At 56.9% G+C, this 27,669-nt stretch overlaps 2 protein-coding genes across 3 annotated transcripts in view; one reads left to right on the plus strand and one right to left on the minus strand.

Moving 5' to 3' along the window:
* The first annotated feature begins 719 nt into the window (after window positions 1–719).
* On the plus strand, window positions 720–24,972 carry MYBPC2 (myosin binding protein C, fast type). The gene is made up of 29 exons (XM_029925267.1): window positions 720–1,255; window positions 1,465–1,533; window positions 2,518–2,607; window positions 3,087–3,173; window positions 3,327–3,475; window positions 3,796–3,913; window positions 4,578–4,626; window positions 4,791–4,850; window positions 6,936–7,129; window positions 7,398–7,530; window positions 9,730–9,854; window positions 9,955–10,060; window positions 11,160–11,332; window positions 13,184–13,349; window positions 14,767–14,873; window positions 15,184–15,213; window positions 15,627–15,766; window positions 16,628–16,787; window positions 16,874–16,978; window positions 17,428–17,616; window positions 17,944–18,078; window positions 19,537–19,704; window positions 19,874–19,962; window positions 20,055–20,250; window positions 20,475–20,614; window positions 21,332–21,491; window positions 21,614–21,750; window positions 23,756–23,942; window positions 24,845–24,972. The coding sequence occupies exons 2-29, from the start codon at window positions 1,515–1,517 to the stop codon at window positions 24,853–24,855; spliced, it is 3,423 nt and encodes a 1,140-aa protein (XP_029781127.1). The 5' UTR covers window positions 720–1,255; window positions 1,465–1,514; the 3' UTR covers window positions 24,856–24,972.
* Window positions 24,973–25,444: 472 nt separating this feature from the next.
* FAM71E1 (family with sequence similarity 71 member E1) overlaps window positions 25,445–27,669 on the minus strand; it is a 5,849-nt gene continuing 3,624 nt past the window's right edge. For both annotated transcript variants that reach the window (XM_029925276.1, XM_029925275.1), the window contains exons 4-5: window positions 26,163–26,433; window positions 25,445–25,616 (exon numbers count right to left, since the gene is read on the minus strand). In XM_029925276.1, coding sequence (XP_029781136.1) covers window positions 25,560–25,616; window positions 26,163–26,433 — 328 coding nt within the window. In that variant the 3' untranslated portion in view covers window positions 25,445–25,559. The remainder of the gene's footprint in view (window positions 25,617–26,162; window positions 26,434–27,669) is intronic.

Genomic DNA, 27,669 nt, shown 5'->3' on the forward strand with positions numbered 1-27,669 from the left:
CCAGATCAAGAACCGATGTTCTTTGGACCGAACCAGCCAGGCGCCCCTGTCTCCCTCTTTTTGACTGTTGGGAGTTCTCCCTGCGTCCCTTTCCATCAAGGTCTCTGTCTCCCCTTCGGAATTTCTGTCCTCCTTCGCCGCATCTCCGACCACCTCTCACTGGACCCAGCCTCCGGCAAGCAGGCAGGGCAGGGCTGGAGGCTCCGGGGACAGCGGCCGCCCTGTGGCTCCTGGCTCTACACCACCTAGCTGGGCCCGCAGAGCGGTGTGGTAGTCTGCCTGGCAATCCGTGACGTCACATAGACGCTACCTCCGGGTTGGCTAGGAGCTCCCCGGAGGCGGGACAGTTTCCGGCTCGCCGGGGGTTTTGGAAAAGGGGGGAGGGGAGAGATGGATAGGAAGAAAATCGGGAGCGCATGTCTTCCCTCGAACCTCACCCAGAGTGACTTCACCTCCCGTCCCCCATCTTAACCCCAATCTCCACACCCTCTCCCTCTCACACTCACCTCGCCTTTCTCCCCATAACCCCCACTGCCCCCTCAAAGACCCTCGCCTCCCCCAATCCTCTTCTCCTTGTCTCCTTCACCTCCCCCCATCCGGCGTCCAGCCGCACAACCCCATTCTGAAAGCCACAGGTCCCCCTGCCGGGAAGGGCGCCAACGTCCGGGCAGCCCTCCAGGGCCTTCCCGGTCTCCCCACCCACCCCGCTGGGGGCACTCGCCCCCTCCCCCGCGTCCGGTGCCCGCCGCGCCCGCTCCGGGAACCGTCGCGGACAACAGGCCGGGCGCGGTCCCAGGAGAGGCAGAGGACAATCCGGGGTCCCAGGTGGCCGGGGCCCCAGGCCTTCGGATGTGCTCTCGGCCAGGGGCGGGACTCCAGAATCCCCAAGCCTCAGTGCCCTCCCTGCGGGCACAGAGACCTCCCCCTACCCCCCGCAGCCTTCCTGCCTACGCTGGGAAACCGGACCCTCCCTCCCAGCTCCGGTTTCCCGAAAACTCCTGACTTGCAGATACTAAGAATGGCTTTCTAGATCTTCTTCCCCCTTTGCCCCATGGCAGAGTTCTGTCTCCGAGCCCTCACCCATTTTAGACCCCAGCCCCTTCCTCTCCCCCTTCCTAGGACTCCAGGGGGCAGGCCTTTCTCCTTCTCCACTTTTTCTGGACCCAAGAATCTGAGCCCCAGAAGTCCAGGCCCCCAGGCCCTCCTCCTGCAGACTTGGGAGTCCTGGCCTCCAGCACCCTCTTCTGGGATGCAGGTGTCTGCCCCAGGCCCCTACTGCCCCAAGACCTGGCATTCAGCCCTCCCTCCTGGTCCAAATGTTATTTCTCGCCCTTTAGAACACGCAGACGGAATGTGGGGCAGCAAGGGAGGGTGGGGAGGCGAGTCTGATGCCTCCCGGAGGCTCCTGGGAGTCTCTGGACTTCTTAAAGGGCTCCCCCTGGGGGCCCACCTGTCCCCTTCTAGGGCCCTGAGGTTCAAAGCTGCGGTCAGAGGACGAGAAGAGGTCTGCTGATATGCCTGAGGCGAAACCAGGTGCCTTTCGGAACTGCCCTCTGGAGGTGGAGATGCGGTGCTCTTTTCTGAATGGGGACTGAGGGCTCCTGTCTTTAGGTTTGGGAGAACGGGACTGTCTTCTGTGTTGTGTGGAGAGGCGTCCCTTCCTTGGGTGGGATGGAGGGCCCCTTTCCCTGGGCAGTGCGGGTGTCCCTTTTTCTGTGCGGATTTGGAGTGGGGTCTCAGGGTGCAGGTGGAGATTCTCTGAATTTGAGTCCTTTTTCTCCATAGGGATGGGAGTGCCGAGTATGTGGACTGGGGGGTCTACGTGGTGGCTGGGGTCCTCTCCATAGGGATCCGGGCCACTGCTCTGAGTGAGGACTCAGTCCTCTCTCTGCAGGGGGAAGAAGTCCTTGTACGGATAGAGATTAGGGGTTCATGTCCGCGCGTTGAGGAGAGTTCTGGTCTGTACAAGGGGACAGGACAAGGAGGGGACCTCCTTTCTATGGGAATAGGGACTTCGCCATGAAGGAGTTAGGGGGCCTTCTCCATAGGGGCCAAAGGCCCTAGGTGCCGTGGGGGCCCTTCTATGAATGGCCCTGGAGGCATTTGTTTATACGGAAATGAGGCTTTCTCTCTATGAAGAGGGGACCCTCCTGGGCCAGCGCGGCTGTGACACGGGGGTCCAGCCCCTCCCTGCAGCTAGCCAGGGGCCAGCAGGCAAGGGCGGCCGAAGGATGCTGTGGTCAGCACAGCTGTCCGATGTCCAGCCCGGGGCAAGAGCTAATTATACCCCCGGGACCCAAAAGGTCAGGGCCCGGTGGCCTGGGTGGATGGGGCGTGGCCTGCTCGGAGCGAGGGGAAACCTGATCACGCAGACTCCCGGGACTAGAGATAAATTTACACCTGTAAGGGCTGGGCTTTGGATCTGAGGGAGGAGGGGCCTAGGGGCCTGAACTCCTGGGTTCTGGAAGAAGACGGCACCGAGCTCTTGCTCAACTGCGAACACCTTTTACCCCACAGCAGCCAAAAAGGCCCCCAAAGGCAAAGATGATGCCAAACCAGCTCCGAAGGAAGCGCCCGCTGAGGAGGCGCCTGCACAGCCCCCCAAAGGTGAGACGCTGTTCTTGTGAGATCAGCACAACGTCCCCCAGGCTCCCCTCGCCTCTCCACACCCCCCTGCCCTCTCTCCTCCTTCAGTCCTATCTCCTCCCCTGCTCACAGCCCTCCACGGCTCCCCAGTGCCCCCAGGTTAGAGCCCAGGCCCTCGGCCTGGCCCTCGAGCCCCCAGCAACCGGCTGAGTCACCCCGGAGTCCCGTCCAGCCTTGGAGGCCACAGTCTGTCTTCACGCCTCTCCTACCCCAAAGGCCCATTCCAACAATCCAGTCTACTGCCCTCCAGTTCACAGATGGGGAAACTGAGGCCCAAAGGGTGACACGTGGTCTTTCCCAAGTCAGGAAGAGCCACTTTACCCTGCCGTCTTTGGCATCTGAGCAGAAGGTCCCTCACAGGCTCTAAGTGCCGCTCCTTAAGTGCCCTGCTGCCCCTTCCTCAGCCCGCCCCCTGCCCCCTAATCCTGTCTCCTGAGCAGAAGCCCCACCCGAGGACCAGTCTCCCACTGCTGAGGAGCCCACTGGCATTTTCCTGAAGAAGCCAGACTCTGTGTCGGTGGAGAATGGTGAGAGGGTCTGAGGGAGGAGGGGCCGGGGCCAGGACTCCTGGGTCTGACGGAGGAGGAGGCGCTGGGGCTCCCAACTTCACTGTCCTGCCTACAGAGCACCACGGTTTCGTCAGGCCCCTCCCTCCCATCCTCCCCCCTCCCCCCTCCCAGGCAAAGACGCAGTCATCGTGGCCAAGCTGAACGGCAAGGAGCTCTCCGGGAAACCGACCATCAAGTGGTTCAAGGGGAAGTGGCTGGAGTTGGGCAGCAAGAGCGGGGCCCGATTCTCCTTCAAGGAGTCCCACGACTCTGCCAGCAATGTGAGGACCCCGTGAGGACTCCGTGGGGATGTGAGGGCGCGTGGGCTAGGGATGAAGGTTGTGCGGAGCGGGAGGAGAGGCCGCTTGGGTTCGGGCAGGGCGCACTTGGGTGCAGTGTGTCCATTTCCAGGAAGGTCTCAGGGGGGAAGGGTGCAGGTCCCCTAGGGACCAAGCTTGTCCAGGCATGGGAAGGGACAGCTGGTCCCTCCTGCCAGGCCAGGGTGAGGACCCGGAGGGGGAGTCGTGGGGTGGGCTCTTGCGGGGGGCGGGGGGGCTGGGGAGCAGTCACATGCACCCACACCTCTGGCCCCGGCCCCCAGGTGTACACCGTGGAGCTGCACATTGGGAAGGTGGTCCTAGGGGACCGCGGGGGTTACCGCCTTGAGATCAAAGCCAAGGACGTCTGCGACAGCTGTGCCTTCAACATCGATGTGGAGGGTGCGCTGGTGGGGGGTGGGGGGAGCAAAGGGTAGCGTCTGGGCCAGGGCAGGTGTTTCTGCCTGGTGTAGGAGGGCATATAGATGTGGGGGTACAATTTGGGGGAGGAGGGAGTAGATGCAGGGGTCAGGGCCTTCAAAACTGGGGAGACAGTCTACAAGCTTGGACCACGAGGAGCTGTGGGCTTGGGGGTGGGAGGGCTCAGGGTTTTGAGTCCCCATATGAAGACTTAGAAGAGTCACAGTGCGCAGGCTTGAGAAGGTAGCAGTAAAAGGGCTTGGAAAGTGAGGGTGTCTAGGTTGAAGGTGAGGGTTACAGGCTTAGGAGGTCACATAGATTTGGGGGCATATGTGTGGGCCCCAGAGGGTATACAGGCTCTGGGGTCTACAGCCCAGGGTGCATGGGGCTTAAATATGGAGGATACAGGGAATGAGGTTGTCCAGGCCTGGGGAGAAGAGTGTGCTGGCCCAGGCCTGTGGGGGTTCAGGCTGCTGAGTGGGTGGTGCATGGCAGCTCAGGAACTAGGTGTCCTGGCCCAAGGGAGAGGGTGAGCTGATTCAAGGAAGAGGGCCTGGGTAGAGGTTGTGCAGGGCTGAAGGGGTCTTGGTCTTGGACCAGACCTTGCGTCCAGCTCACCTTCTCTTCCCCAATCTCCTCTCCCCAGCGCCCCGCCAGGATGCCTCTGGGCAGGGTCTAGAAAGCTTCAAGCGATCGTAAGTGATCCTGGAGCCTGGGAAGAGGTGGGGAGAGGGGTGTCTCCCTTGGGAGGGGGAGCTATGGGGGAAGGGGGGATCGGGGATGAGAGGGAGGGGGGCCTGGGGTGGGCCTGAGGGCACAGGACCTCAGTGGGGTTCACACACCCTCTCAATGGCCACAGGGGCGAAGGGAAGTCAGAAGATGCGGGGGAGCTGGATTTCAGCGGCCTGTTGAAGAAGAGGTGAGCCCACCCCCCTGGCATAGGAGGGGAGATGGGGACTCATGGAGGAGAAGGATGGTGGGTAAGGCTCCACTGCCAACTCCGGACTCCCTGTGTTCCCCTCTGCCACCTTGTCCATCTGCTCATCCCCCACCCAGCCAGCCATCTGTCCATCCACCTATCCACCGTCGATCTACACCTGTACCTACAACTCCACCCACTCAATAGTCTGCTCATGAATTTACCTACCTAACCAGCCTTTAATCTGCCATCCTCACATCCATTTTCCTGTCCACTTAGGCTGCAGTTCGCCTCCACATTCCCTTCTCACCTAGCCAAACACCCATCCATCCATTTGTCCAGCCATCCATTCACCAATCTCATCCATCCATCCAACCAGCTACCTCTGTATCCATGGACTAATCTATCCATCCCCTTACCTGCCCATCAACCCGTTCATTTACCCACGCATCCACCATGCCTGCCATCTTCTCACATGCCCATCCACCCAACCGCCATTACGCTCAGCCACCCGTTCCTTAGCCCATTCATTCGTCCTGCCCCCACCCTCTCCACAATCCAGTGTCCCACCTGTGGAGTCGCCCATCTATCCGTTTCTCCACCACCTGTCTTCCATCTTCTGTCCCCTGGCTACCCGTCCGCACCTGCATCTCTTTCCCAACTGAATCCATTGCCCCACCCACCTACCCAGCCAGGCCCCCTTTGTCAACTCTTCACTCTTCATGACACCCCCCACAGATAGTTCTGTCTGATTGATGTATATAAAGGTGCTGTTCTTCAGGTACAAATGATTGGACCTTGGCCATTTTATATTGTTCAACCTGATGCTTGTTCCTTCACTTGGTTATTCGGTATCTGCTGGTCTACCCACCGTTCTTCTACTCAGTCATGTGTCCCTGTAACGAAATCCCCAACAACCCCATTTACCCATAGATTCATCTGTTTGTCTTTCCCCATCCAGCCACTTACCTAGCCATCTCCCCTCAACATATCCATCCAGCTGTCCACCCAACCATTTGCCCCGAGCCCATCAGTCCATCTACTCGCCCAGCTAGCTATCTTCTGTCCACCCATCAGCTCTCTTCAGGCCACCCATCCCCCACCTGTCTACCCATCCATTGACCCATGCATCCATCACCGTAGCCATCCATCAACCACTTGGTTTGTCTGTATATTAATTTCCCCCCCAACGCTCTCAAACACTAATAGATCCCCCCCCAACCCCGGCCCCCGCCAGTTTCCCCACTCACTTCTCCTCTCTTTGTTCCCTTCCCTTCCCTCCTGCTTTCCAGAGACCTCCTCACTTTCTCACTCAACAAACATCTTCTGAGGCCTCCTGTCCACCTGGGCTGAGATCAGGGGACAGAGAGAAGTTTGCCTGGGTCCCTGATGTTGAGTCACTGATTGGTTTGGGACGATGGGTCTGATCCAACAGATGTGGACGCAGACCAAGACTGTTTAGTGTGATCAGAGAGAGGGTTCCACAGGGGCCTGGTGAGAACCCAGAGTGAGGCCACCTCATTGCCTGGGAAGACCAGGAGTGCCTCACAGAGGAGGGAAACTGGCAGTAGTCTGAAGAGGAGTCCATCAGGAAGAGAAAGTAGGGAGGGGTCACCCGGGCAGGGAAACATTTTGTGCAAAGGCTGGGAGGCAGGAGGGGGCCCAGAAGGTTCAGGAGAAGGCAAGTAGCGTGGTTGGCTGGTGGAGGGAGTGGTGACGGCAGGGTGGGCAGGTCGTGATTGCCAGGCTGAGCTGCTGGGGCTTCCCTCCTGAGATCAATGAGGACCCATGGGAGAATTTTGAACAAAAAAAGCGCAGCATCTGATGTGGAGGTTAGGAATACCCTCCTGTGGCCATACGGGGAGCAGGCTGGAGGGGAAGAGGCAGGATGGAAGCCAGGAGGCCGGGGAGGAGGCTGAGTCGATGGTCCAGGTGGGATAGGATAAGGGGCACCAGGCCCAGAGAGAGAGAGAGGGAGGGAGGGAGGGAGGGATGGCGAGTGGGTGGAGAAGGTGGAGGGAGTCCCTCACAGTCCCTCACCTCCTCCCCCCACCGGGGGGCCCTGCCTGCTCTCCCCACCCTCAGGGAGGTGGTTGAGGAGGAGAAGAAAAAGAAGAAAGACGATGATGACCTAGGCATCCCGCCTGAGATCTGGGAGCTCCTGAAAGGGGCAAAGAAGAGCGAGTACGAGAAGATCGCCTTCCAGTATGGCATCACCGACCTCCGGGGCATGCTGAAGCGGCTCAAGAAGGCCAAGGTCGAGGTCAAGAAGAGTGCAGGTCAGCACTGCTCTGACAAGAGATAGGCCTGACCGTAGGGACCGCAGCATCGTGGGTATTAGATGTTTGGACTCTGGACCTATCTCATGAAGGTTCCAATCTAAGGAGTAATAGAACTCTGTTCTCCGGCACCTCCAAGTTCATGGGATGCTTCCTGACCTTGACCTTGGAAAGCCTGTGGTCTGGGGAGGGAGACCTGATAATTTGGGGACAAGCAGGGCAGTGAGAACCTCTCGGCTCCATGTCCCCTGTATCTCTCGGTCTCCAGCCTTCACAAAGAAGCTAGATCCGGCCTACCAAGTGGACAGGGGCAACAAGATCAAGTTGGTGGTGGAGATCAGTGACCCAGATCTTCCCCTTAAGTGGTTCAAGAACGGCCAGGAGATCAAACCAAGTAGCAAGTATGTGTTGGGGGACAGTCCCTTGTGGGGGGTGGGCAAGGGGAGATCCAAGTCCTGGAGAGCACCCAGAAATAAGGCTGGCCACTCTTAACCCAGAAAAGGCACACCCTCATCCATATGAAAAGAGCAAACACCTCAGCAGAAAAATTGACAAAGGAGGGGCGCTTGGCTGGCTCTGTCAGGCCACCGCGTGACTGTTGGTCTCAGAGTTATGAGTTTGAGCCCCACATTGGGTGTAGAGATTACTTAAAAAAAATACTCTAAAAAAATTGACAAAGGTAATGAAAACAGAAATTGGGTTGCAAAGAAACCAAATGGCCAATATGCCGTGGAGTACATGTTCAACTTGCAAATGACAGCAACAACAATAACAGAGGTAATGCAAATAAGCGACAGTTTTTCTGCTCTCCAAATGGGTAAAGACTTCACAAAATGATAAAATTCAGTGCTGGAGATGACACAGGGAAATGGGTATACAGATGCTGCTGGTGGGAACCGTACTTGCTAAATCTCTGAAAGGGCAGTGTACTAAAAACCTTTCAGATTGTGCACTTCTAAGGGTGCCTGGCTGGCTCAGTCGGTGGAACGCGTGACTCTTGATCTTGGAGTTGTGAGTTCAAGCCCCATGCTGGGTGTAAAGATTACTTTGTTTTTAAATAAAGTGCTTATTTTGAGAAGTGGGGGAGGTAGAGAGAGGGAGAATGCAGAAGAGGGGTGGCGAGAGAGAGAGAGAGAGAGAGAGAGAGAGAGAGAGAGAGAGAGAATCTCAAGCAGGCTCCATGTTGTTAGCACAGCCCAGCATGAGGTTCAGTCTCACAAACCATGAGATCATGACCTGAGGAGAATCAAGATTCGGAGGCTTAACCAACTGAACCACCCAAGTGCCCCAACTTTGCTTTAAAAAATAAAAATAAAATCCAGATTGTGCAATTCAAGGTATTTATCCTAAGGGAGTTATGGCTATGCATAGTTGGTCACAAGCATGTTCACTACGGCATTTGCAACGGTAGCAAAAAATGGAAAACGATCAAAATGTATGATTCCTTCCTAACGTGCCGTGCGGTCACTAAAAAGAGATTCTAAAATATATACTAACAAGTTAATGAACTTGGAAAGACAGAGGCTGCCATGCTTGCAACAGTAATCTCTTAGATGGGTTCTAAGTTTAGTTTTTTCTTGGCTGTTTTTTAATTATTTATTTGAGTAAGCTCTACACCCAATATGGGGCTTAAACCCATTACCCCCCCTCAAGGTCAAGAGTCACAAGTTCCTCTGACTGAGCCAGCCAGGCATCCCGGCTGTGTTTTCTAAGATTCCCATTGATAAGATACCAAGTTAGGTTAGTTAAGGTACAGCTTAAGTTGCTGGAACGGAGGCCCTAAGACACATCACTGTTAAGAGAGAGAGGGATGTATTTCTAGCTGATTGAGGCTGGTGGGTTCACTCTCAGAGATTTTCTAGGGACTCAAGTTACATATTTTGGCTACACCATTTCTTGTGGCATTGTCCTCATCTGCATGACTGAGGTGGGGTCATGGGTACGTCTGTGTCCGGCCGAGAGGAAGGGAGGAGAGAAGTCCAGAGCAAGCAACTCAAAGGCGGCCATCATCTAGCAGTTTTGCACATCATGTCCGCTCACATTCCATTGGCCCAAGCTCAGTGGTACATCTCAGCTGCAAAGGAGGCTGGGAAATGTAGTTCTCTAGGCGGGTAGCTGTGTGTCACTGCTAAATGGAAGGGGAGGAGGGATATGGGGGAGGTGCACAGTTAGGATTTCCGCTGTGGTTATTTAAATACTAGAAATTGGAGTGCCTGGGTGGTTCAGTCAGTTAAGCGTCCGACTTTGGCTCAGGTCATGATCTCACGGTTCATGAGTTCAGGTTCCACATTGGGTGAGTTCGAGCCCCATTTCAGGTGCCCTGCTTCAGGTGAGTCCTGCTTTTCTCTCTCTCTCTCTGTCTTTATGTGATTCTTTCTCTCTGCCCTTGCTCACTTGCACCCTCTCACTCTCAAACAAGTAAAGAAATACGTAAATACATACATACTAGAAATTGGATCATCTGTTTTCTCCCACACACTTTGGCTCTGAGAGGCAGTGACTTCCCTGTGAACTTGCCCCCTGATGTCTGGCCTGGGCAGATCTACCCCAGGGCTTGGGTCTCCTCCAGGCTCCAGGCTGACATGACATTTTTGCACCAGGTACGTGTTTGAGAACGTTGGTAAGAAGCGAATTCTCACCATCAACAAGTGCACACTGGCGGACGATGCTGCCTATGAGGTCGCGGTCAAAGATGAGAAGTGTTTCACTGAGCTCTTCGTCAAAGGCAAGGCTGAGACCTGGGTCCGAGCTTAGGGCGTGGGGCTCTGGAGGGGGGTCCTGAAACTGCTGACCTCTTGTCCCCTCCTCACCCCCGTGCCTCACAGAACCTCCAGTCCTGATTGTCACACCGCTCGAGGACCAGCAGGTGTTTGTGGGTGACCGGGTGGAAATGTTCGTGGAGGTGTCGGAAGAAGGTGCCCAGGTCATGTGGTAAGTGACGCTTGACCCTTAAGCTCCATACAGGTGCCCACTGCTTCTCCACCTCAGCTCTGATCGTTATGACACCTCTTGGAGATTCTGGACCTTTAATAGTCACCAGGAGACCTCTGTCTTTCTCTGTAAATCCTGACCTCTTTCTAGAACTTCTGACCTCTACCCATCTCATCTTCTTCCAGGTCCTTTTCCTGATCCCTGCCATTTCAGAATCATTTATTCATCCATTTAAACAGTTATCCATCCTTTGGTCCATCCGTTCCTGTATCCATCATCCATTCATCCCATCCATGCATTCATCCTTCCGTCCGTCCATCCATCCGTCCATCCATCCATCCACTCTCCTGCCCATCTCTTCATTCATTCCCTCATCCCCACATCCATCCACCCATCCAACGAATATTTCCTGAGCACCGTTCTGTGACAGCACTCTTCCGTGTATTGGAGATGTCACGGGGAGAAAATACATCACCATGGCCTCTGCTCTCGTAGACTTCATAATCTGGTAAACTTTTGGGGTGCGTGTGTAAGAGACAGAGACGTGCATTAATCAAGTCATCACATGAATAAATTTAAAAGTTCTATTTTGACCAGTGTTTCAAAGGAGCACAAACAGACGCTGTAACCACTTTCTAACAGAAAGGAGGGACTCCGGAGGTCAGGGAAGACTTCCCAGAGGAGTTGACAGTGGAGCTGAATTTAAATGATGAGTGGATCGAAGAGAAGTGGGTGGGGAGAAGCTTCCCAGGCAGGGAGGTACCATTCACAGAGGCCACGCTATTCGACATCTCCCTGTGGTGTCATCCTCATTGCTCTGACATCTCCTAATGACCTTCTTGTGTCCCTTGACCTCCAACCGGGACCTTATGGCATCTCCCTGTGGCCGGTGACTTCCTGTGACCCACCATTCCACCTGTGACCCATCTACTCAAGATGCCTCTGCCATCCTAATCTCTCCTCCCTCCTGGCCTCTCCCTTCAGCCCCCTGACCTCTGCTCGGGACCTTCTGTCCGGCCCCTGGTTCCTCCCCCTCTGATTTCCGGACCCAGGGCGGTGAGGGTGCCTCACGCCTCCCCACCACGTCCCCTCTGCCTAGGATGAAAGACGGCGTGGAGTTGACACGGGAGGATTCCTTCAAGGCTCGATTCCGCTTCAAGAAGGACGGGAAGCGTCACATTCTCATCTACTCGGAAGTGACCCTGGAGGATGGGGGTCGCTACCAGGTCATGACCAATGGCGGCCAGTGTGAGGCAGACCTCATTGTGGAAGGTAGGGGGCCTCCAGGCGGGGTGGGCCCCCCCGCAGCTCCTGCTTCTCCTCACAGCTCAGAATCCCTCAGGCCCCGGGGCACCTGGCTGGCTCAGTTGGAAGAGCCAGAGCGTGATTCTTTTTTAAATTTTTTTTATATGAAAAACTTTTTAAAATGTTTCTTATTTTATTTTTGAGAGACAGAGAGAGACAGCACGAGCAGGGGAGGGTCAGAGAGAGAGGGAGATACAGAATCTGAAGCAGGCTCCAGGCTCTGAGCTAGCTGTCAGCACAGAGCCTGATGCGGGGCTCGAACCCACAAACTGTGAGATCATAATCTGAGCTGAAGCCAGACGCTTAACCGACTGAGTCACCCAGGCGCCCCCAGAGCGTGATTCTTGATCTCGGGGTCAGGAGCTCGAGCCCCATGTTGGGTATAGAGATTACTTAAATAAACAAATAAAAACAAAATTGTTCCAGCCCCAAATCTTGCAGTTGTCCCTGACTCCTCTCTCAGCCCCCCTGCAGTTAATTCACCAGCGTCCTGGCAGCTCCACCCTCAAAAGATAGCCGAGATCTGACCCCTTTCCCCAGCTCCATTGCCCTCAAGGGTCCAGGCCTTCTCCACCCCTCGTGCCTGGACTGTTGCAGTAGTCACTGGGTGCTCTGTTTCCAGAGCTGCCCTCCTCCCCACTCACACTCACACCGGCCAGAGGGATCCTTGCAACATGTAAGTCCTATAGTGAAGGCTGCACACGCCCTGTCGTCTGGGGCCAGGGTCAGTGTCCTGTCACAGAAGATGTCACCATCTCCACCGGGAGAAGCTGGGCAAAGGCTAAGCGGGACTCTGTGCGCTGTTTTTGCAAACGCTTAGGAATCTATAAGAAGTATTTTTTTAAAAGCCAAGTTATTTATTTTTAAGTTGATTTATTTATTTTGAGAGAGAGAGGCAGAGAGAGAGAGAGCATGCAAGAGCGAGCACACGTGGGGGAGGGGCAGAGAGAGAGGGAGAGAGAGAATCCCGATCAGGCTCTGCACAGACAGTGGGGGTCAAACGCACGAATCATGAGATCAGGAGTCAGACACTCAACAGACTGAGCCATGAAGGCGCCCTGCAGCATTTTATTGAAAAAATAAAAATTCAGGGCACCTCGGTGGCTTAGTTAGTTAAGTGTCCTCCGATTCTTGGTTTTGGCTCAGGTCATGGTCTCATGGTTCGTGAGTTTGAGCCCTGCATCGGGCTCTGCACTGACAGTGTGGAGCCTGCTTGGGATTCTCTCTCTCTCTCTCTCTCTCTGCCCCTCCGTGCCTTGCTCTCTCTCTGTCTGTCAAAAAAAATAAACATCAAATAATTTTTAAGTATAAATTTTTTTAAGAGGTAAGTTAGATCCCAGCCATTTTCCCAACTCTCCCTAGTGGCTCTTGCCACGCTTGAATTGATAGAGGCGTTTCTGGGGCCCCCATGTCTGTGATCCGGCCCCGTCTGCCCCACCCATCTCATCTCCTGCCACGTCTGCCTTGCTCACTGCGCACTGGCCTACTTGCTGTTTCCCACAGCAACAAGCCTGCTCCGCTCCACAGGGCCTTTGCACATGCGATTCCCCCCACCTGGGGGACTCTTCTGCATTTTCCCGTGGACTCTTACCTGCCTTCCCCCAGGCCTCAAAACTCCCTCTTGTTGTCCATTTACGTGCTTCCCCATTTGCTGTCTCCCCACTAGAATATGAGCTTCATGAGGCCCCCGGATGTCTCTGGGTTGTTCACAGCTGTATCCCCAGTGCCTGGAATAGTCCTTGGCACATAGTGGGTGCTTGCAAATAGTTGTCGCTGACGGGGGTTTTGACGGCCCCATGTCCTCCTCGCCGTGTGCAGAGAAACAGCTGGAGGTCCTGCAGGACATTGCCGATCTGACGGTGAAGGCCTCGGAACAGGCCGTGTTTAAGTGTGAGGTGTCTGACGAGAAGGTGACAGGCAAGTGGTACAAGAATGGGATCGAGGTGCGGCCCAGCAAGAGGATCACCATCTCCCATGTGGGGAGGTGCGGAGTCAACTGCAGGGTGGCTGGGGTGGGCCAGGGCGGGGCATGTGTGTCAGTCAGCAATAGCTGCATAACAACTATCCCCACACTTTGTGGTTTAAGAGAAAAAGGGCGTATTTCATCATGAGTCCGCAGGTTGGCTGGGGGCTGGCTGGTGTAGGGTAGCCTTTCTCACGCCTCTGTGGTCAGCTGAGTGTCCGTTCAGCCAATCTTCCTGGGCCCCATCAGGACCTCAGCCAAGACACCTGGGCTGCCTCCGCTCTGGTCCCTGTGACATCTCATCCCCTAGTAGGCTGGTCCTGGCGTATTCATGTGGCAGAAGCAGGAATCCCCAGAGACAGCAGAAGCAAATAAGGCCTCTGTGGCTTGTGCTGGGAACCTTCCCAGTGTCACCTCTGCCGTATTCTCTCAGGAAGAGGAAGCCACAGGCTGCAAGGGCCCTGCAAACAGGGAGGGGAAAGCCTGTGGCCATATTTGCAAACGGGTGACTACAGAGTCAGGGGAGACATCTTGCAAGAGAGACCGGGGGCTGGAATTCAACAGGCGGCGCAGGGACGCAGGTCAGCTCTTGCTAACGTCCACAGGGTGCAGAGGGCCACCTTGACCAGTAGAACAGCGTGCCCAAGCACAGTTGTGCCCAAACACAGTCGTGTATTGCATTTCCTGACAATAGCTCTTGGCGGAATGTAGGCTTTCTCTGGGTTCCGTGCAGGGACCCCTTGTCTGTTGGTGGTGTCATTAATTCATTAAAAAATTATTTTTAATGTTTATGTCTGAGAAAGACAGAGCTTGAGTGGAGAGGAGGAGACAGAGAGGGAGACACAGAATCTGAAGCAGGCTCCAGGCTCCGAGCTGTCAGCACAGAGCCCGACGCAGGGCTCGAACTCACGAACCGTGAGATCATGACCTGAGCTGAAGTCGGCTGCTTAACCCACTGAGTCACCGGGGCGCCAATAATTATGAGAACGAATCCCAGTGCTTCTAGGGCAGTTATTATGTGCCAGGGAGACTTTTAAAGGCTTTAGACAACCCCGGTGCGCATTATGGTCATTATGCCTAGTTCATAGATGAAGACGGCACAGGGAGCCTAGGCAGCTTGCCCAAGGTCACACAGCTCGTACGTGGCAGAACTGAGGTTTGAACTCAGATGATAAGTTTCCAAGATCCAGGATAAAAATGATGGCCCTGGCCAAGGGCACGTAGATTGCATTGAAGAGGGTGTTTCCGGGGCACCTGACTGGCTCAGTCGGAAGAGCGCACGACTCTTGATCTCGGGGTTGTGAGTTCAAGCCCCATGTTGGGTGTAGGGATTACTTAAACAAGTAAATAAAGTTAAAAAAAAAAAGGAGGGTGTTTTTCCACGGTGGTCCCCAGTGTGACCAACCCCATCCCGGCCTTGTCCCTTTGAACCTCTTAGGATCCACAAGCTTGTGATTGATGACGTCCGCCCTGAGGATGAGGGAGACTACACTTTCGTGCCCGATGGCTACGCCCTGACCCTCTCGGCCAAGCTCAACTTCCTGGGTGAGGATGTTGCTCTGTTTTCCCAGGGGGGGGACGCAGAGCACCCACCTTCCCGAACCCCAGGCCCGGATGCTCTCCTTGAGGATTAGGGGTGACGGCAGGTGTCTGCTGATCTCATGGGCGTGGTCAGATGAGAAGACGGAGGGAGAGAGGGCAGCATGTGTCCGTGTGGGAGGAGGGGCAGTCATGGGCCCAAACCCGTCCCCACACCCCCAGGTCCCTGGGTGACGCCAGACCTTCCCCTCAGCCTCTGGGGCACGATAAGGGGTCCCCGGATTTAGAGCTAACTGCCATTTTCTCTGTCCCCCAGAAATCAAGGTGGAGTATGTACCCAAGCAAGGTAAGGACCAGGGGCTGCTGTGGTGAGCTGGGGGCCCTGACTCTGGGTCTGAGGGAGGAGGGGCTGGGGGCCTCGACTCCACGTCTGAGGGAGGAGGGACTGGGAACTTGAATCCTGGGTCTGAGGGAGAAGGGACTGGGGACTAAAATCCTGGGTCTGAGGGAGGAGGGGCTGGGGCCCGGACCCCTGGGTCTGAGGGGGGGGGGGCTGGGGGCCCGGACCCCTGGGTCTGAGGGAGGAGGGGCTGGGGGCCCGGACCCCTGGGTCTGAGGGAGGAGGGGCTGGGGCCCGGGCTCCTGGGTTTCTATGGCTGTTGGAAGCCAGCTCTTAGGGAACCCAGCCCGCCTTGGTGGGCATCGAGATGACCCCGCTGCCCACTGCCAGGTTCCCCAGTCTCTCTTCTCTGCCACTAGAGCCACCGAAGATCCACCTGGACTGCTCGGGGAAGACCTCAGAGAATTCAATTGTGGTTGTGGCTGGAAACAAGCTGCGGCTCGATGTGTCCATCACGGGGGAGCCCCGGCCTGTCGCCACCTGGCTGAAGGAAGACGAGGTACGGAGGGGCTTCCCCCGCGCCCTGACGTTTCTCGCTCTCAGCTCTGCTGGGCAACTTTAGGCAAGTCACTTCCCCTCTCCGAGCTACAGTTTCATTGTCTGTAAAATGAGAATGATGACCCTTCTTCAGAGGGGTGTTTTGAAGACTGAAGATTATATTTGTCCATCACATGGTGCTGGCCTGCCTGTGGGGGGCGTTCCCTCCTCCCTCCTGCCATCCATCCCTCCCTCCCTCCCTCTCTTCCTCCCTCAATTCCTCCATCCATCCCTCCCTCCATCCATCCATTAATCCATTAGTCAGTCAGTCAGCCAACCAACCCAGCCAGCCATCAACTCAACCATCCACCCCTCTTTCCATTCATAAACTACTTGATTACTTAATCCATCCTGGCCATCGACTCATCCAGTAATTAACCCATTTCTCCATCAATCAATCCAGTTAGCCCCCCATCCATCCAACAAATATTGTTATCTTGTGCATTCCAGGCCCTGAGACAGTTCAGTTTCTCTTGCGTCCTCTGGACTTGAGCGTCCTGTACTGTAAAATGGGTAGAGTGGGCCCCACCTTCATCCATTCCTTCAGTCTGCCTAGGGTTTCCTCTGTGCGGGGCTCTGTGCGTAGGACTGAGGGTCCAGCTATGAGTCACTTGCAGCCCCTGCTGTCCCGAGCTTAGCTCTCGGAGGGAGGCAGACATGCGCCAACAGTCACAGTGCAGGGTGACCAGGGCTGAGAGAAAGGGAGGTACCGGAAATGCTGAGAATCCGGGAGGGGGCGGGTAGGGCCATCACTTTCAGCTGGGGGTTTCCAAGATTGCTTCCCGGAAGAAGGGGAGCAAGGCCGTCTCGTGGCTGCGTCCAGGTGTTCACGGCCACTGAGGGCAGGGTCCACATCGAGACTCAGACGGACTCCAGCAGCTTTGTGATCGAGAGTGCCGACCGGGCGGACGAGGGCCGCTACACCATCAAGGTCACCAACCCCGTGGGCGAGGATGTGGCCTCCATCTTCTTGCGGGTTGTGGGTGAGCCGAGGGAGCTGAGGCAGTGGGCCAGGGCGGAGGTTCCCCGAGGCCCTGAGGGACCCCCCTGACCAGCCTGCCTCCCTCAGACGTCCCGGACCCTCCGGAGGCTGTGCGCGTCACCTCGGTTGGCGAGGACTGGGCCATCCTTGTCTGGGAGCCGCCCAAGTATGACGGGGGGCAGCCAGTCACTGGTGAGTGGCGTCCTGCCAGAGTCCCCTGACCTCTCTGACCTCTCCTACCCCCCTCCGCCCCCGACGATCCCTTGCCCCATGAGCATCCTCAGCATCCACAGTGATCTCCTCTGACACCTGCTTTCCGCCCATCACGGCTTACAGTTCCCTTGGTTTCTTCCCTATCATCCTTTGCTCTCTGACAACCTGGGGAGGTTCACTTTAGCCAAAGCCTGGGGTTTTCTGTGACCCCCGACTCTTGATTCATGACTCATGACCCTTCCTGACCCCCAGCCCCCGTGGCTGGTGACTTTTGACTGCTCTGTGACCCTGGTATCAACCCAAGACCCATGGCCCCAGACCTCGCTGGGTCACATGACCTTGTGACCTGACTCTCCCTGCTCCCACTGACCCGCGGCCCTGCAGCCTCCCCACGGGCACCCACCCCTCTCTGCTTGGGCTGCGTCCAGGGTACCTCCTGGAGCGGAAGAAGAAGGGCTCTCAGCGCTGGATGAAGCTGAACTTTGAGGTCTTTACGGAGACGACCTACGAGTCCACCAAGATGATCGAGGGCGTTCTCTACGAGATGCGGGTCTTCGCCGTCAACGCCATCGGGGTTTCCCAGCCCAGCATGAACACCAAGCCCTTCATGCCCATTGGTGATGCTCCCCTGCACCCCCACCGAGCACCCGTCCACCCCCAACCCCTGCCCTGCCTGTCACTCACCTCTGGCCTTTGAGCGTCCAGCACCCCCTAGCCCCCTGACCTACTGACCCGGCGCATTAGTCGGTGCTGACTCTGTGCCGTCGCCCAGGTACCTCGTTGACCTCTGACCTACCAGACTAACACTTATATCTTGATATCTTGTTTTCCCGGCTCACTGATCTCTGGCCCACCGTATTGACCCCTTTCCTGATCGGTGGCCCCTCCCTGTGACCGCTGACCCCTCACTGATCTCCCCCTCCCCTTTCCTTGGATGCTCACAGCACCCACGAGCGAGCCCCAGCACCTGACGGTGGAAGACGTGACCGACACCACCACCACCCTCAAGTGGAGGCCCCCAGACAGGATTGGGGCAGGCGGCATCGATGGGTACCTGGTGGAGTACTGCCTGGAGGACTGTGAGTGGCCCCAGCAGGCCTGGGGGCGGGGCGCGGTGGCCCCTGCAGGGTCCTGGGGGGTGTCCGGTCCAGGGGACTGTGAGCAGGGTGGCGTGGGGAGAGGTCTCCGGTGTGGTGGGGGGCCCCTGCCTTGCGTCCGTAGGATGCTCAGGCCAGGCCCCCACTGGCCAGCTCGCCCTCTCTCCCTCCCTCTCTCCCTCTCTCCCTCCCAGCCTTCTTCCTCCTTTCCTGGTACCCGTCTTCCATACGGCAAGACTTCTTCATCCATCCATCATCGCTATACTTACTACTATCTATATTCCTTCTTCCTCTCATCCATCAGTCCATCTGTCCATCTGTCCATCTGTCCTCCCTCCCTCCCTTCTTTCTTTCTTTCCTTCCTCCCATCCATTTGCCCAGCCAGTCATCCATCCAACCATTGCTCTATCCATCTGAAAGTCTTTTGGGTCATCCACCCATCCATCCTGTAACACATTTTTCATCCATATTTCTATCTCTTCGCCACCATCTTATTTCCTCTTCTCTCCCTCCCTTCCTCCTTCCTTTCCTTTCCATCCATCCTTTTCCCTGTGTGACCATCTAACGTTCTACTGTCTCCATCTTTATGTGCATTTATCCATCCATGCATCCATCCATCCCCATGCATGCATGCATGCATCCATCCCCACCCACCCATCCATCTTTCTGCACGTCCAGCTCTCCATTCTCCCCCGAGCAAACATGCATTGAGCCCTGACTCCATGGCAGCCCGGTGCCGCGGCTTTGGGGACACCTCCAACACGGTCGTCTCCCTGGGAAGACAGGCACGATCATCTCGACACCGTATCCCAGGCCTTAAAGTCAGGCAGCTGTGGGTTCCAATCCTGCCCCTACGCTTTCTAACTGTGTGAGCGTGGGCAAGTCTCTGAGCCTCAGTTTCTTCATCTAAAAATGGGCGAAGACAGCTCCCTCCTTGACAGGGTACAGTGATGACTGCGTTCGGGAACGCATGTGAATGATGGATGGTCGGGCCCTTGTCGGCTTCTTCCCTCTTTGTCTTTCCAGTGCTCTTCACCCCACCCCCGCCCTTGCCCGCCCCCTCAGATCTGCGTCAGTGCCACCCTGATGTTTCAGGACCCACTCTTGTTAGAGTTCACCCTGGGGATTCTTGGTCTGACCCACATTGGCTCACCCACCTATGGCCATGGACCCAAGATGGAGTCTCAAGGGGCAGGAAATCTAAGGAGCTGTCTCTAACCAACCCCCCCAACCCCCTACTCCTCTGAGCCTTGACTTCTCCATCTCTACAATGGGGATAACGTAGGGCAGAGGCAGAAATTAATGAGCTAACTAACACGTGTGCCCCCTTCCTACCGGTCATGATTAAGTGCTGCGGTCCACTGCGTGACCCCAGGAACGGGAAGGGACGGAGGGGAGGGGCTTCTAGGAAGCTCCCCCAGCCTTGCTTCTCTTTTGCAGCCAACGATTGGGTCCCTGCCAACACAGAGCCCGTGGAGCGCTGCGGCTTCACAGTCAAGAATCTCCCCACGGGAGCAAAAATCCTCTTTCGGGTGGTGGCGGTCAACATCGCGGGGCGCAGCGAGCCGGCGTCCCTGTTCCAGCCGGTGACCATCCGGGAGATTGCAGGTGGGGACTCTGACACCGCTTTCCTGGAAAAAGACCCAGTTGGTGTCCTCTGGCCTGCCCTTGCCATGTCACCGTTAGGGCCTCCCCTGAGAACGTCATCGACGGTGGCCCTCCCTCCAGTGTCCCCCAGCCTAGCGCTGAGCCCTCGTGCCCGTGCCTGTGCCCGCAGAGCCACCCAAGATCCGGCTGCCACGCCATCTTCGCCAGACTTACATCCGCAAAGTGGGGGAGCACCTCAACCTCGTCATCCCCTTCCAGGTGCGCCAGTGGGGGGCAGGCTGGGGGGGGGCGGGCCAGGGGGGCAGGGCGAGACCCAGGCTGACCTCTCTGGCCCCCCCTCCCCCGTCCAGGGAAAGCCGCGGCCGCAGGTGGTGTGGACCAAGGGCGGGGCGCCCGTGGACACCTCCCGCGTGCACGTGCGCACCAGCGACTTCGACACCGTGTTCTTCGTGCGCCAGGCGGCGCGCTCCGACTCCGGGGAGTACGAGCTGAGCGTGCAGATCGAGAACATGAAGGACACGGCCACCATCCGCATCCGGGTCGTGGGTGAGCGGCCGGGGCAGGGGGAGGCGCTGCGGGCCCGGAGCTGGAGAGAGGGTGCGAGGCGGGGAGGGGGCAAAAAGGCGAGGCCGTGGGGAAAGGCCTGTGCGATCCCAGAATCCGGGGACCCGGTGAGGCGGCAGAGGTGGGGAGAGACCGGGAGAAGAGGCGAGGGGCTGGGCGTTTAGGGGCACTGGGCTGCCGTTTGACAGCCGCCCCCCACCTTCCAGAAAAGGCAGGGCCAGCGGAGAACGTGATGGTGAAGGAGGTGTGGGGCACTAACGCGCTGGTGGAGTGGCAGCCGCCCAAGGATAACGGGAACAGCGAGATCACGGGGTATTTTGTCCAGAAGGCCGACAAGAAAACCATGGTGAGAGACCAGAGAGGCCCGCGGTGGGGGGTGAGCGGGGCAGGGGAGCTGGCGAGACTGTCCGAGCGGATGCCCTTGTTCCTGGTTCACAGCTGGGGAAACCGAGGTTCAGAGAGATTGCGAGAATGGCCCACAGCTCCAGGGGAAGCCTTTTAGCTGAAACACCAGGACGGGTTTTCGTTTTCTTCCTCCCTCCCTTTCTCTTTAAAGTTTATTGATTTTTTAAGTGAGAGAGAGAGAGAGAGAGAGAGAGAGAGAGAGAGAGCACGTGCAAGAGTGGGGGAGAGGCAGAGAGAGAGAGGGAGACACAGAATCTGAAGCAGCTCCAGGCTCTGAGCTGTCTCCACAGAGCCTGACCCGGGGCTCGAACCTACGAACCCCGAGATCATGACCTGAGCTGAAGTCCAAGGCTTAATCAACTGAGCCCCCCGGATGCCCCAGCATTAACCGTTTTAAAGCGTTGAGTACATTCCCACTGTTGTATCACCACCGCGTCTAGTTCTGAGACTGCCCCCCGAGGACACCTCGCCCCATTAAGCAGGCACCCCCAGCCCGTGTCACCCAGGCCCAGGCAGCTGCTTCCTGTCTTAACGGACTTCCCTATCCTGGACATTTCCAATAGACGCGATCGTACAACACGTGGCCTTTTGTGTCTAGCCCTTCCCGTGTCCCCGTGTCCCCGGGTCCGACTCCCGGCCCCTCCCTGCCTCCCACTAGGAGTGGTTCACGGTCTACGAGCACAGCCGGCACACGTCCTGCACCGTGTCTGACCTCATCGTGGGCAACGAGTACTACTTCCGCGTTTTCAGCGAGAACATCTGCGGGCTCAGCGACTCGCCCGGCGTCTCCAAGAACACGGCCCGGATCCTCAAGACGGGTACCGCCGCCCCCTCCGTGGGGTCCCGCCCCCTCTCTCCGCTGGGCCTCCACCCTGACTCCTCCCCCCCCACCGCCGGACCCAAAGCTGGTGGCGCCTCACAGGCCCCCTCCCCTCCCCAGGTATCACTTTCAAACCGTTCGAGTACAAGGAGCATGACTTCCGGACGCCCCCCAAGTTCCTGACGCCTCTGCCAGACCGCGTGGTCGTGGCCGGCTACACTGCGGCCCTCAACTGCGCGGTCAGAGGCCACCCGAAGGTGCGTGCGCGTGCACGGGTGTGCGCGCATGCGCGCGCGCGACCCTGGAGGGAAACTTTGACCCAGATGTAGCCACAGCAGCTCCTCTCTCCTCTGCACATGGGATATGCTTACTTTTTTTATGCTGTTATTTTTTTAATGTTTATTTCTTTATTTTATTATTTAACATATTTTATTTATTTTTTGAGAGAGAGCAGGGGGAGGAGCCCAGAGCAAGGGAGAGGGAGAGAACCCCAGCAGGCTCCGCACCATCAGGGCGGAACTTGAACTCACAAACTGTGAGATCATGACCCGATCTGAAATTGAGCGTCGAACGCTGAACTGACCGAGCCACTCAGGCGCCCTGTTTTATTTTTAAGTTTGATTTAAATCCAAGTTAGCTAACATATAGTGTAACGATTTCAGAACTTAGTGACTCCTCACTTACATACAACACCCAGTGCTCATCCCGACAAGTGCCCTTAGCACCCGTAGCCCATCCCTGACCCACCTCGCCTTCAGCAACCCTGCTTGTTCCCTGTATTTAAGAGTCTCTTATGGTTTGCCCCCCACCTTTTTATCTTATCTTCCTTCCCTTCCCCTATGTTCATATGCTTTGTTTCTGAAATTCCACATATGAGTGAAATCACATGGTATTTGTCTTCCTCTGACAGACTTACTTCGCTTAGCATTACATTCTAGTTCCGTCCGTGTTGTTGCAAATGGCAAGATTTCATTCTTTTTGATCGCCGAGTGATATTCCATTGTATATACACCACATCTTCTTTATCCATTCCCCTCTCTATGGGGACATCTGTGCTCTTTCCATAATTGGCTAATGTTGATAGCACTGCTATAAACACTGGGGTGCATGTGGGGATATACTCACTTTTAACCCACTTCCTGTCTCTCTCCCCTTTGATCAGAGCCCACGTCTCAGGCCATTACCCTCGGGCTTCCCTTGGAAACAGAAAACTCTGGTGGGAGTTGCGGGGAGGTCTGAGCCCTGGGGCTCCTCGCCATCCTCCTGTCGTGTCCACTTTCCCGACTGCTGTTGGGAGCGTCGACACTCACAACCTTGAGCTCTAGGGATTCACCTAGACCAGGGGCTGGCAAACACTGGCTTGCGGGCCAAATCCGCTCACCACCAGTTTCTCTAACTACAGTGTTATTGGCACACGGCTGCGTGTTCTTGCTTTAGTCCTGTCTGTGGCCACGGAGACCACAGGGCCTGCAGAGCCCGAAGTTTTGACTGCCTGGCCCTTTACAGATGAAGTCTGCCAACTTCTGGTCTAGCTCCAAGTTTTTAGCTTTGGCCCCTGTAGGCATATCATGGATTCATTAGTTCCCCTTCTCCATGTCCCCATTCTATTCGCTAACTCCACTCATTCATTCATTCTGCTCGGTTCATTTATTCACTCCATTTCCTTTTTTACATCATTCACCCGTTCAGTCGGTTTATTCTTTCAACACACATTTTCAGAGGCTGTGTGCTAGGGAAATTGGACAAGACGTTCCTGGATGTTGGGGGGAGACTGACGTGAATCCAAAGTCATGCAATCGACCATAAAGGGCGGCAGGCGTGGGAGAGAAGTGCGGTAGTTGAGTGGGCTGGAAGTGACGTAGAAGCTGAGCCCTGAAAGGCTAGCAGCGCTGATTGGGTGGAAGAGGAGGGAAGGGCACTGCTGGGAGAGGGAACGGCCATGCGGGGGGCCTGGGGTGGCCCCATCTGGTCTGTTTAAGGAACGGGGAGGAGGCCAGAGTGGATGGAGCAGGGGAGGGAGAGGATGGAGGAGACGGCAGGAGCGTAATGCAGCCAAATCGTGTAGGGTGCTGTGGGGGGATCTGCCTCCCGCAGAAGTGGAGACTGAGGGTCAGAGAGGAGAAATGACTAGTTCGAGGTCATCCAGTCAAGATTAGGAGGTGGCACAGCCACGATGAGAATCCACATCTGCCTGCCAAAGCCCACTGCCATCACCCAGGGACCCTCCCTAAGCCGGCCCCTCCCCCCTGCTTCCCTCCGCAGCCGAAGGTAGTCTGGATGAAGAACAAGATGGAAATCCGGGAAGATCCCAAATTCCTGATGACCAACTACCAGGGGGTCCTGACGCTGAACATCCGCCGCCCGTCCCCCTTCGATGCGGGGACTTACTCCTGCAGGGCTGTCAACGAGCTGGGGGAGGACCTGGCCGAGTGCAAGCTGGAGGTCCGCGGTGAGCACCCTGCCCGCGGGCCCTCATTCGTGCTCCCACACGGCACCCGGAGGCCCCGTGCGCTGGGCTGTGCTGAGGCCAGAGCGGAGTCAGCCCCCGGGCCCTGAGGCCTGTGCCTGGGGAGCTGGACTCGGACCCCACAAGGACGCTGCAGGGTGAAGGTGCTGGGCTGCAGGGAGCACAGGGTGTTTGTTTCGGCCACACCAAGCGGTTGGCAGTTAGACAAAGTGGCCGTGCTTTCTCTTGTTCTGGGACTTTGTGCATGCCATTCCCTCTACCTGGAATGCTCTTCCTTGCCTCTTCTGCTTTGGGCTCCAGACCATGAAACCTCTGCCAGGCAAGGCTCCCTGGAGAGGCTGCTACCCAAGTCCCTTAGATGTGGCTGCCATTAATACGGCTCCCAGGGTCCCTCCCCAGCTGTGACTCCCCCGGCCCTGGTGACAGCCCAGCACACAGGAGTGGCTGCAGACAGGGCCCAGTGAGACCGCCCCTGAAGGACCTTCCTGGCTGTCATTCTGAAGCACTGCTCTTCCAGACTGACCCAGTTTCTGATGTTTTGCCGTCCCCTTTATTAATTATTGTGTTGGCTCGGTAATATCCAGCTTTAGGATTTCTGGGACAACTTGTCACCAGAAGCTGCTTAGAAATCCCTGATCAGCACATTCCAGTTTGGGGTTCAGAGCTCTAGTATTCCTGGGCCCTGGGACACTGGTCCGGCCCATCCACCGTGGGGAGGGGGAGGGGGAGGGGGAGCTGGGCCGTGAAGGACTAACGCGCTCCCCCTGGTGGCCAAGCCAGTCCAGGCACAGGGGCCTGGGGGTGGGCTCCCGCCTTCGGGGGTGGGCTCCCGCCTTCGGGGGCGGGGCCCAGCCCTCACCCACCCCTTTCTCATTTTCCCACAGTGCCCCAGTGACATGGTCTCTTCCACCTGCCAAGGACATTGGCTGCTGGGTCCTCACCTGGACCGCCCTGAACGCCGTTTCCCTTCCCAGAATTACCACTGAGAAGATAATAGTCTCGTCTACAACCAGAACGTGTCTGTCCTTCTTCAATCTGTAGCCCTGCCTCCCTCTTCCTGTGGGGCTGAGCCACCTGGGGGTGGGTGACGGGGACACCATGTTGGAGTGGCAACCGTGACGAGGCAGCCTCAACGTGGCTGCCATCTTGGAACAGCTACTTCAGGGGCTACCATGTTGCCGTGGCATCTACAAATCACAGGTGCATCAGGACCCCATGGAGGCAGCCCTCTGGGACTAGCTGCTGGAGGGGGGGGGGGGCTGGCGCGGCAGTGGCGGCTACAGAGAGGTAAAGAGGAACCAAAGGCCAGATGGGGAAGGCTGCCCTAGCGAGGTAGCCATGATGGAATGGTTGGGCACTAGGTCTCCTGGTGACCCTCACCCACGCGCGCCGAGCACCAGGCTGAGGCAGCCATACTGGAAAAGCTACTTCTGCAAGGCAGCCGTGTTGGATTGGTGACAGTGGCAACACAGCTCATGACCTGGTTGTTGGTTCTTAAGTGGCTGATCTTTATTAACTTTCATTATTCATCTTTCTGGCCCAGAGGTAGGGTTCTTTGATCTCTGGTCCTACGCTGACCTCAAAGCACAGTGGAGGGACTCAGAGTCCCCAGAGGTCAGAGGTCTGTGGATCAAGTCTGACTTCCATGGCTGGAAGCTGGGTATGAGAGAGAGAATGTCTCAGAGGCCTTGACCTGCGGATGTATCGGCTGTGTTGCGGGTGGGCGGGGCATTTTGTACTCACCTGGAAGGTGGGGGGAGTGGGCTGTCTCCAGAGCAAGAGGCCCCACAGGGTTCAATGTGCCCACCTTCAGGGACGGGGCCCTTCCCCTCCCCCTGGCCTCACAGGGAACTGGGCATCCAGTCTCAGGCCCCAGGTGTTCTGTCCCCATAATCCACCGCAGCAGGTCAAGGGGAGACAGCCTGGGGGCTGCGGGCACCCAATTTGGAAGCTACACCCACGTGGCTCGCGGACCTGAGGCCCTGCCCTGCCTTGAGATCCTGCAGTCTCTGCACACAGACTCCAGACCCTTTCAGGATCCAGGAGGCTGGGCCTTCCTGCCCCTCTCATCACAGGCATCCAGGCCCCCAGCCCCTCCGTCACACTCGGGAGCCTAGTCCCCAGCCCGTAGCTCTCGGACTAGTCCAGACCCCCAGCTGCCTCCTCCCTGGGACCCAGGAGCCCCGCCCCCGTCCCCCGCACCTCCTCCTGGTCCATCAGATCCTCCTCCTCCTCCTCCTCCTCCTCCATGTCCTCCAGCTTCGAGTACTCCTGTGTGAAGGGCACGGCTCCCTGGGCCGAGTGGAAGTGCAGGCGGTAGAGCAGCCGAACCCACTGGCTGAACTCGCGGTCTCGGGTCTCGGGCGGGGCCCGCAGCTGCAGGTAGAAGGCTCGGCCTGTGCAGATCTTGACCTTGAGTTGCCAGTGGCTTTCGTCGTGGACGAAGAGCTGGACAAACTGCAAGGGGAGCAGCCTGGGAGGGCAGAAGGGGCGACCTCAGGTTCTGACCCTCCGTGACTTGACAGCCTTGCGGTCTGGGCGACTACAGGGTCGGGGTCGCCCACCTCAACACCCCTCTCTCTGCCCAGAAAGAGGCCTTTTTCACTTTCTCTGCCTCTTGACTTTTATCTATCCCCAAAACACCTTCGCGTCTCCCGCTGGTCCTTCTGATACATAGCTGCCTTCTTGAAATTCCCTGTTGAATGTTAGAATGACATCGGACACATAACAGGTCCAACAACCAAATTCCCAACCTTCTCTCCAACCCCAACCTGCTCCTCTTCGTCTTCCCCACCTTAACCACATCCTCCCACTTGCTCGGTCAGAAATCATGGAGTTGTCCTCGCCCAACTTTCTCTCTCATATCCTCGTCCAATCCTGCCACCAAATCCTGACCGCTCCACTGTTCAAATGTGTCTAATTCCGTCCGCCGCCAGCGGTCCCCGCCACCCGCATCTCGATCCGCCTGGGCTGCGGGCTCAGCCTTCGCCGCGCTTTGTTCCCACGTGGCCGCCAGGGGGCGCCGATCAGCACCTGAGTGTCACGTCCCTTGTGTGGCTGGCGGGTGGGGGGAAGCCTAAGTCCTCACCTTGACCGCGGGGCCCTGCAGGATCTGCCGCCTCTGTTCCCTCTCTGCTCCCTCCCCTTGCCTTCTCAGCCCCAGCAACAGTGGCTTCATCGCTAGTTCATAAACCTATCAGCCTTGCTCCTACCTCAGGCTCACTGCCTGGAATCTTCCCTCCAGCCATCCCTGAGGCTTGGTCCCTTAATTTCTCTCCTGTCTTTCTCTAGAAGCACCTTCTCAGGGAGAAGATCTATTTACAACCTTGAGGCTTCTGTGCAGCTGTGTCCACCTTTGCAGACCTCCCTACCCCTTACCCCCACAGACCTCGCCCCACGGATTCTGTCTCCCTTCCCGGTAGGAAGAGGGCTTGAAGGCAGAGACTTCGGGGTGCCTGGGTGGCTCAGTTGGTTAAACTTTTTTTTTTTACCTTTTTTTTTTAATGTTTTTTATTTGTTTTTGAGAGACAGAGAGAGGCAGCGCAAGCAGGGGAGGGTCAGAGAGAGAGGAAGGAACAGAATCTGAAGCAGGCTCCAGGCTCTGAGCTAGCTGTCAGCACAGAACCCGATGTGGGGCTCGAACCCACGAACCGTGAGATCATGACCTGAGCCGAAGTCGGACACTCAACCGACTGAGCCACCCAGGCGC

Source organism: Suricata suricatta, chromosome 16, assembly GCF_006229205.1.
Source record: "Suricata suricatta isolate VVHF042 chromosome 16, meerkat_22Aug2017_6uvM2_HiC, whole genome shotgun sequence".
In the NCBI taxonomy this organism is placed as follows: Eukaryota; Metazoa; Chordata; class Mammalia; order Carnivora; family Herpestidae; genus Suricata; species Suricata suricatta.

Bases quoted from the DNA above. Each gene is read 5' to 3' on its own strand.
- MYBPC2 (XM_029925267.1), top strand. The intron at 13,350-14,766 runs GTGCGGAGTCAA...TGAACCTCTTAG, and splicing joins ACCATCTCCCATGTGGGGAG to GATCCACAAGCTTGTGATTG. The intron at 19,963-20,054 runs GTGCGCCAGTGG...TCCCCCGTCCAG, and splicing joins ACCTCGTCATCCCCTTCCAG to GGAAAGCCGCGGCCGCAGGT.